Here is a 9417-nt window from a genome sequence, read left to right as displayed (position 1 = left end):
GCGCCGCCGACACAAGCGGCACTGGAAGCCCTTCTCGCGTTGCCGGCGAGGCCGACCCCGGCCAGCTTCGGCAAAGCCTGCGGAGTCTCCTCCCGGTCCCCGTCCCCGTCCCCGTCCCCGTCCCCGTCGGAGTCTCCCTCGGTCGCCCAGACCGGAGTGCAGCGGCAGCCCCGACCCGCTGGGCCCCGGCGATCCTTGCGCCTCCGCCTTCCGAGGAGCTGGAACCACAGGCGTGCGCTACCACGCCACGTTGCCCAGGCGGGTCTCGAACCCGCAGGCTCAGGCCATCCACTCGCCTCCGCCTCCCAACGCGCGGGATTACAGCCGAGCCAGCGAGCCCTGCCAGAGCTTCATCTTCAACTGCAATTTGATGAAGCGTATCACGAGAAGAAGAACCGCCGTCGCGGGTTCGAGACCCGCCTGGGCAACTTGGCGAGACCTCATCTCGACAATCAATCAAAAATCAGCCGGGCGTGGTAGCGCGCGCCTGTCGTTCCGGCTCCTCAGAAGGCTGAGGCGGAAGGATCGCCGGGGCCCAGCGGGTCGAGGCTGCGGGGGCCGGGAGCGGCCGCTGCACTCCGGTCTGGGCCACAGAGTGAGACTCCGACTCAAAAAAAAAAAGAAGAACCGCCGTTATGCGATACGACAGGTTTTGCTAGAAACCCGGCCCAAAACGGCCCAAAACACAAGCCTGACGACGTCCTTTGTCACTGTATTAGAGTCGGGGATGTCGATGTCTATTCTTAGCTCTCACATACAGAGCAAAGAGGTGGATGGATAGGGGAAGACATGGCTATCTGCCACCTTAGAAATGTCCAGCTTCAGTCTTTTCCACACACATCTGCTGACTTGCAGGAGCCTTAGCCAGGTTTATCACCCCACAGAGTTGTAGTCTTTGTTCTGTGTCTATCTTCTTTCTTGTGCTGTTTGTTCCCTGAAGAAATTCCCATGCCTCTTCTAACTTTCCAAATTTATGGACAGTTAGAAAATGCGAATTAAAGCTTCCTTCAGCCAGGCTTGGTGGCTCAGTCTGTCATCTCAGCAATTTGGGAGGCCAAGGCGAGAGGATTGCCTGAGTCCAGGGGTTCGAGACCAGCCTGGGCAACTTGGCGAGACCTCGACTCTACAATAAATTTTTAAAAAAGAAAATTAGTCAGGCATGGTGGTGCGCACCTGTGTTTCCAGTTACATGGAAGGCTGAGGCAGAAGGATCACCTGAGCACAGCAGGTCGAGGCTGCAGTGGCCATGAGTGTGCCACTGCACTCCACCCTGGGCACAGAGTAAGACTACTACTCAAAAAAAAAAAAAAGCTCTCTTCATGGTGGACTAGCCATTAGTGAAACATAATTTTTTAAAAATTCAGATCATATCTTATGTGAATATTACTGTTACCAAGGAATCATTTAGGGCTTACTCAGGACCAAGATAGTTCTATTTCTAAGACTTTTTTGTAACTGCAGAAAGTTACTGAAATGACCAGACTCCAACTTCATTGTTGCAATGAAATCACTGTAGTCAATTATATTAATCTCATTCTCCTGAAAACATTCAGAATCTCTTTATATCCCATCTATCTCAGAAAAGATCTGCACATACTTTTCCTAATAGCAAATAACTGTGCTTCTATATAAGAGGCTGGCAAATTTTTTCTGCAAAGAAATAGAGTTGGCTTGGCAGGGTGACTCATGCCTGGAATCCCAGCACTTTGGAAGACCCAGGCAAGAGAACTGCTTGAGGCCAGGAGTCTGAAACCAGCCTAGGCAACATACCAAGGCTTGAGAAATAAAAATTAAAAAAGTAGCCCGGTGCAGTGGCTCACACCTATAATCCCAGCACTTTGGGAGATGGAGGTGAGAGGATAGCCTGAGCTCACACAGATTGGAGAACAGCCTGAGCAACATGGCAAGACCTTGTCTCTATAATAAAATCAAAAACTTAGCCAGGCATGATGGCACATGCCTGTGGTTCTCGCTACTAGGAAGGCTGAGGTGAAAGGATCACCTGAGCCCAGCAGGTTGAGGCTGCAGTGGCTGTGAACATACCCCTGCACTCCAGCCTAGGTGGTAGAGTGAGACTCCAACTCAAAATGAAAAAAATAAAAAGAAGGCTGGGAGCAGTGGCTCAGACCTGTGATCCCAGTGCTTTGAGAGGCCAAGGTTAGAGGATTGCCTGAGCTCATGGATTCAAGAACAGCCCAGGCAACTTGGTGAGACCTCATCTCTACAATCAATCAAAAAATTAAATGGGCAGGGTGACACATGTTTGTAGTTCCAGTTACTCAGAAGGCTGAGGTGGAAGGATCGCCTGAACCCAGCAGGTCGAGGTTGCGGTGACTGGGAGCATGTCACTACGCTCCAGCCTGGGCAACAGAGTGAGACTCCAACTCAAAAAGATTAATTAATCTTAAAAAACTTTTTAAAAGAAAAATTTAAAAATTGCTCTAGCATGGTGGTGAATGCCTATAGTCCTAGCTACTTAGGTGGCTGAGGTGGAAGGATCGCCTGAACCCAGCAGGTCATGGCTGCGGTGGCCATGAGCATGTCACTACACTCCAGCCTGGGCAACAGAGTGAGACTCCAACTCAAAAAAATTAATTAATCTTAAAAAGTCTTTAAAAAGAAAAATTTAAAAATTGCTCTAGCATGCTGGCGGATGCCTGTAGTCCCAGCTACTTAGGAGGCTGAGGAAGGAGGATCATCTGAGCCCCAGAGGCGAAGGTTATGCTGAGTAGTGACTGTGCCACTGCCCTCCGGCCTGGGCAATAGACAGACAAACAGGAGGGACGGAGGGAAGAAGAAAACAAAAGGAGAGGAAGAGAGAGGAGAGGAAACAGAGGGCGCCTATGTCAGGTTTTGGAGGCCACTTAATGTCTGTCACAAGTGACACTGCCACTGAAATGCAAACACAGCAACATATGACACGCAAATGACCAAGCAAGGCTGTGCTTCCATAAAACTTCATCTCCGAGAACAAACAACAGGCAGAATTTGAGAGCCAAATCCTGCCCTGCAGTGCCCATCCAAAGGCTGGTTTTGCCACTGCATGCCTTTGACAGTTGGTATCTTGGTTTAAAAAAAGTAACTCCCTGGGTGTGTGGTGGCTCATGCCTGTAATCCCAACACTTTGGAAGGCCTGGGCAGGAAGATGATCTGAGGTCATGAGTTCAAGACTGGCCTGGGCAAAATAGTGAGACCTCGTCTCGACCATGCACTCCAGCCTAGGTGACAGAGTCGGACTCTGACTCAAAACAAAGATGCTAAGAAACGAGCATCGGACTCTGGATCAGCAGGAGCCAGGCGGGTGCTGTGGGTCAGGCTAAGACCCAGCCTGTAGCCCTGTCTCAGGCCTCAGGCCTCAGGAAGATCCCTCTCGGCCATGTCCTGTGGCCGCCATTCCAGACCCACCTCCTCTCCTAGGCTCCTGCCAGAGAAGCCTCCAGTTTCAGCAAAACACTCCGACTATTATTAGGTGTGTCCTTGCCCCCAATTGCCCTGGCTCCAGTCCCATTCGCCACACTGTCTCCTTTCACTAGAACTCAGTCCTCAAGGCCAAGTTCAGATGTCCTCCGGCCTCCAGAAAGCATTTCTTTGCCACAAGCCTGCTCTAAGCGCCTCTGCTGTGGGCTCCCCGAGCCCTGCACTGGCTTTTATGGCCAAGGCTCCCTCTGCCCTCAGGGTCTGTGAGGCACCTGAGCACGAGGGTCCTCAACCACCTCTGTCCCCTGCATAAGCCACTTGGCTTGCCTCCCCACACCCTTGCCAAGACACTCCCACACCCACCACGAAAAAAGTGGCGCTTTTCCAGGCATTCTTTTAAGATTAAAGGAAATGGCTGTACTAGAAATTAGAGGAACAGAGAACTGCAGTTCAATGACTCTACGATTCCTTTCAAAATAACGCCATGAACCTTCAGAAACCAGTTCTCGGTACCATTTAAATACTGAGCGGAAGAATTAAACAACATAAAGATGCAACAGTCAACAACAAAATACACGGCCTCTGAAATGCACAAGCGTACGGAGAATTCAAAGGTTTCTGACAGTTGGTCATTATGACACTCCACCCTTCCACATGCCCTTTGATGCACTCGTTCTTTTGCTATTTCTCTTCACTTCTCAAGGGGGAAAATACCAGTCACTTTTCATTTGCTTGAATTCAGGTGTCTTGAATGCGATGGGTTTTGTTTTCTAAGAGCCGTTACAACACCTCTCTCATGTCTTTATGAGACAAGAGCCTGGAAACGTCAGCCCAGCTCAGGAGTGGCGAAGTGCTCCCTCAGAGGTTATAGAAATTCCCTCAAGGACTACGCCCCCTAGGTCCCACCAAAATGACAGATTTGAGCTCCAAAACCTGTGAATGACGTGGATGCATTAAACCTGCATGTTTATAAACCAGTGGATTTCATTCATTGAATGTCAGTAACTAGAGCCACTCACATCTGACGGCTAAAGCCAATGCTCCCTGGCAGCCATGCCAACAAGTGGCTGGTTTCCCAGCATGAGCCAGAAATGAATCGGCACTCACAGTAAGGTCCATCAAACTCCGCCCTGCCATCAATGACAATGCTATCTCATTGTGAAATATAGAAAGATAATTAGGAGCCAGTTGCGGCTGCTCACACCTGTCATCCCAGCACTTCGGGAGGCCGAGGTGAGAGGATTGCCTGAGCCCAGGGGTTCGAAACCAACCGGGGCAACTTGGCAAGACCTCGTCTCTACAATAAATGAAAAAATTAGCTGGGCATGGTGGCGTATGCCTGTGATTCCAACTACTTGGAAGGCTGAGGCGGAAGGATCCCCTAAGCCCAGTAGGTTGAGGCTGCAGTGGTCGTGAGCGTGCTACAGCCCTCCAGCCTGGGCGACAGAGTGAGACTTCAACTCAAAAAAAAAAAAAGAAAGAAAGAAACATAATTTGGGACATTTTTTGTGTCAAGTGCTCTGAAAATAGTCCCAGATGTGTACTTTTAACTCAATTATATGCACAAAAAGACCAGAACAAAGAGGTCAATGACCCCAAGAGGCATTTAAAAAAACAACTCGAACTCAGTTTTATTTCAGTGCGAAGCACCCAGACATGCGCCTTCTCAGGCCAGGAGCCAGCCGACCCCTCACCTCAGTCATCCTCTTAAGGGCTGCAGCACCTGCACAGATGCCACAGGGAGGAGCCGTGGCGAAGGCACCGCATGGCCACCAGCTCGGGCCAGTAAGTGGCTGAGGCAGACCTTGGTTTCCACTTGGCCACCACGGAGAAGCGGGCTCTGCATCACACCTTCTTTCAAACAAGGGTGTGAGGGAAGAGCGAGGAGCAGCCATGCCACCGGCCTCACAACCAGGGAAAAGCAGTTGCACCGCTCCGGGCCCCAAACCTCATTAAGTGCAAAACGCCAGCAGTATATCCCCTGGCTGGCCCACTCCCGCGTGAAACGCAGAGAAGTGGGTTTAAAATGCCGTGAGTGTTCTGCTAGGAAGCCTGCTGTTAGCAGCCTCGCCTGAAGAGACCAGACCCCTTCAAAGGTTCCACTGTGCCCAGGCCCATCTGCCCACACCCTCCACCACCAGTCGTTTCCTACTGGTTCCCCTCGCGTCCACATCCTTCCCAGCAAGTGCTCTAAGCACCATCAGATGCTCTTGACCTTATCCTTGTGCCCCTTCCTCTGTCGCAGGCATGCATCACGTGGCCCTGCCTCTGGGGGACATCTGAGGCTCCCCCACCCTGGCTACTCCGACATGGGAAACTCTATGAGATCTCTAATCAGTAAAGAACAAATCACGAAAGAACACACCTGGAATATAATTTTTTGAAAAAGCTAGTAACCACTCAAACTGGTAGTCTAGACTAATCTTGTACTAGAAGAAACTGAAAAGGTCCTTCTGTAAAGCAGTAACAGGAATGCTTCCAAACCCCAAAGCCCACTAAAACCTCCTCAGCGCTCTGACGGGAAGCACGTGAACACGTGCAAACATGGACAGCATCTTTGCGTAGATATACATACTCAAGTGAAATAGACCGAGAGGAACTCATGAAAAGGTTTCTGTCTGGTGACCTTGTGACCAATTTTGACTTTCTTCACGTTTTCTGTGTTTTTCAACATCCCTACTATATGTACTAGTTTCCTAAACAACAAATTGTTGCTGGGCGCAGTGGCTCCAGCCTGAAATCTCGGCACTTTGGGAGGCAGCGGTGAGAGGATTGCCTGAGCCCGGGGGTTCGAGACCAGCCTGGGCAACTTGGCAGGGCCTCGTCTCTAAGACAAATCGAAAGCTTAATCAGGGGTGGTGGTCTGCACCTGTAGTTCCAGCTACTTGGAAGGCTGAGATGGAATGATTGCCTGAGTCCAGCAGGTTGAGGCTGTGGTGGCCCTGAGCTGTGAGTGTGCCACTGCACGCCAGGCTGGGCAACAAAGTGAGACCACGACTCAAAAACAAAATTCGTCACGACAATAAAACAAAAAAGTTAGCCGGGTGTAGTGTCACATGTCTGTAGTTCCAGCTACTTGGAAGGCTGAGGCGAAAGGATTGCCTGAGCCCAGCAGGTCAAGGCTACGGTGGCCGTGAGTGTGCCACTACACTCCAGCCTAGGTGACAGAGTGAGATTCCAACTCAAAAAAAAGCAAAAAATTGTCAACATAAAGGTTACTTATACTAAGGAGAACTCTAAAGAAAAAGGGAAGAAGCTAATTTTTCTTTTTTAACTTTTTATTTTTCATTTTTCAAATATGTACTTATTTAAATGCCAGTTTATCACCTAACTTCAATTACAAATATTTTGCCAATCTTCATCTTTATCTATTCTATTTTATTGTCAAATATGTAACGAACAAATCCCTCATGTTACTTCACCCATACACATACTTCAAGGTACACCTTGAATTGATAAGTTTTGTATATGACCATCATGCCACCATTACATCTAATAGGACACAGGTAATTCTACAATATCATCTCATTCTCAGTATATTTTCTTTTTTTTTTTTTTGAGTCAGAGTCTCACTCTGTCACCCAGGCTGGAGTTCAGTGCCACACTCATGGCCACCATAGCTTTGACCTGCTGGGCTCAGATGATCTTTCCTCCTCAGCCTTCCAAATAGCTGGAATTACAGGAACATGCTACCATACCCAGCTAATTTTTTCATTTATTGTAGAGACAAGATCTCGCCAAGTTGCCCAGGCTGGTCTCAAACCTGCAGGCCCAAGCAATCCTCTTGCCTCAGCCTCCAAAAGGGCTAGAATTACAGGCTTGAGCCACCGTGCCTGGACACAGCTAACTTTTTTTCTTTTTAATTTTTTTTAGAGATAGAGGATCACAATGTTACCCAGGCTAGTCTCAAACTTCTCAAGGGGATTCTCCTACCTTATCCTCCTACTTTTTTTAAATAATTAAGTGCAAAAAACTTGAAGAATACATCTAAAATACTGTTTTTCCTTTAAGGTGGCAGTATGATGGATAAAAGTTCCTATTTTTCAAACATTTTATAATATAGCTTCGCTTAAAAGAATGTTTTCAATACAACATAAAGATCAGTCAGAGCCAGGCTCGGTGGCTCAGCCTGTAATCCTGCGCCTTTGGGAGGCTGAGGTGAGTGGATTGCCTGAGCCCGCGGGTTCGAGACCCGCCTGGGCAAGCGAGATCTCATCTCTACAATAAAATCAAAAAATTAGCCAGGCGTGGTAGGGCGCGCCTGTAATTCTGGCTACTCGGAAGGCTGAGGTGGAGGGATTGCCGGAGCCCAGCAGGTCGAGGCTGCGGTGGCTGGGAGTGGCCACCGCACTCCAGTCTGGACGACAGAGTGAGACTCCAACTCAAAAACAAACAAACAAACAAACAAACAAAAGATCAGTCAGGCCAGGTCCAGTGGCTCAACCCGACAATCCCCGCACTTTGGGAGGCTGAGGCAAGAGGACTGCCTGAGCCCGTGGATTCGAGACCAGCCTGGGCAACATGGTGAGATCTCGTCTTTACAATATATCAAAAAAATTAGTCACAAGCGCCTGTAGTTCTGGCTACTTGAAAGGCTGAACTGGAAGGGTCACCTGAGCCCAGCAGGTCAAGGCTGCAGTGATCACGAACGTGCCACTGCACTTCAGCCTAGGCGACAAAGTGAGACTCTGACTCAAAAAAAAAAAAAGTCAGCCAGGGAATCACAGGCTGTGCTACAGATGAGCAGTCTCAGGAATCTGCACCCTTAGCTGGCTTCAATCTGCAAAATGCCAGCAGCACAATCACTCCAAGGGAACCGCTGTTTCTTCCTATGCTTTGAGGGACTGTGGATCTCTCGAAAGCCCAACAGCCCAGCACTTCTCAACTGCCCAAAAGGGTAACCAGAACTGTCACAGCTAGGGATGCGATCGTGGCTGTGGGAGTACCTCATCGTAAATGCTCCCGTTGATGTCCGCGCCGTAGATGGGAGCCACGAACGTCAGGTTCTTCCAGTACTTGCGCTCCAAATCTTCATAGTCCAAATATCTTGGCGTGCAGTACCTGCAAACAGGAGACAAGGGAATACTCGCCAGTCAGAAGGCTGCAAGGCTCTTTTGCCCATCTACATCAGTTGGAGGACTTTCTAAACAAAATCCTGCCGAAATGAACACACTGCAGACACCCATGTTGTTTAATCTAACACGTCAACGTACAGAGTTAACATATGGGCTGAGGCATGAGTTCGTAGCCTTTGGTCTTTGGCATGGCAACTCTGTGGTGTGGGGAGTCTGTGGACCCTTTGTCACTGGTTGTTTGGAGTGACAATGCTGTGCTTGTGAATACGCCTTGCATTTTGCAGACCCGAAGAAAGTTCGTGCTACTTGTGACCTAAAGGAGATGGAGTGTCAAGTGGAAAAAACAAATGCTTTCGACACATTCTTCTGTTTACCAGAGAAGAGACAACAGAGGCAGCTCAAGTCATCTGTGCCATGTGGGAAAGAAGGCCATCAGGAATGACGAGAAAACGGCTTTGTCGTTTTGGAGTCTCACGCCGTGGCCCAGGCTGGAGGGCAGGGGCACGCTCGCGGCCACTGCAGCCTCGACCTGCTGGGCTCAGGCAATCCTTCCGCCTCAGCCTTCCAAGTAGCTGGAAATTACAGGGTGCACAACCATGCCCAGCTAATTTTTTGATTCATGTAGAGACGAGGTCTTGCCAAGTTGCCCAGGATGGTCTCAAACCCTGGGCTCAGGCAGTCCTCTCACTTAGGCCTCCCAAAGTGCTGGGATTATACGCTTGAGTCACCACACCCAGCAGCTGAATGTATTCTTAAATCTATATTATCACTTTATATTTTCTTTTTTTTTGGAGTCGGAGTCTCACACTGTCGCCCAGACTAGAGTGCAGTGGCCGCTCCCAGCCACCGCAGCCTCGACCTGCTGGGCATTCCTTCCGCCTCAGCCTTCCAAGTAGCTGGAATTACAGGCATGCGCTACCACGCC

General features: G+C 49.4%; 1 protein-coding gene across 1 annotated transcript in view; it reads right to left on the bottom strand.

Moving 5' to 3' along the window:
* The window catches only part of KDM4C (lysine demethylase 4C), a 311749-nt gene that overhangs the window by 290695 nt on the left and 11637 nt on the right, over positions 1 to 9417 (bottom strand). Inside the window, exon 3 of the mRNA XM_021707860.1 lies at positions 8364 to 8478. Coding sequence (XP_021563535.1) covers positions 8364 to 8478 — 115 coding nt within the window. The remainder of the gene's footprint in view (positions 1 to 8363; positions 8479 to 9417) is intronic.

Source organism: Carlito syrichta, unplaced genomic scaffold (genome assembly GCF_000164805.1).
Source record: "Carlito syrichta isolate Samal-C Ts95f unplaced genomic scaffold, Tarsius_syrichta-2.0.1 Scaffold126534, whole genome shotgun sequence".
NCBI lineage: Eukaryota > Metazoa > Chordata > Mammalia > Primates > Tarsiidae > Carlito > Carlito syrichta.
Note: the sequence above shows the minus strand (reverse complement) of the source record. Positions and strands in the feature narration are given on the sequence as shown.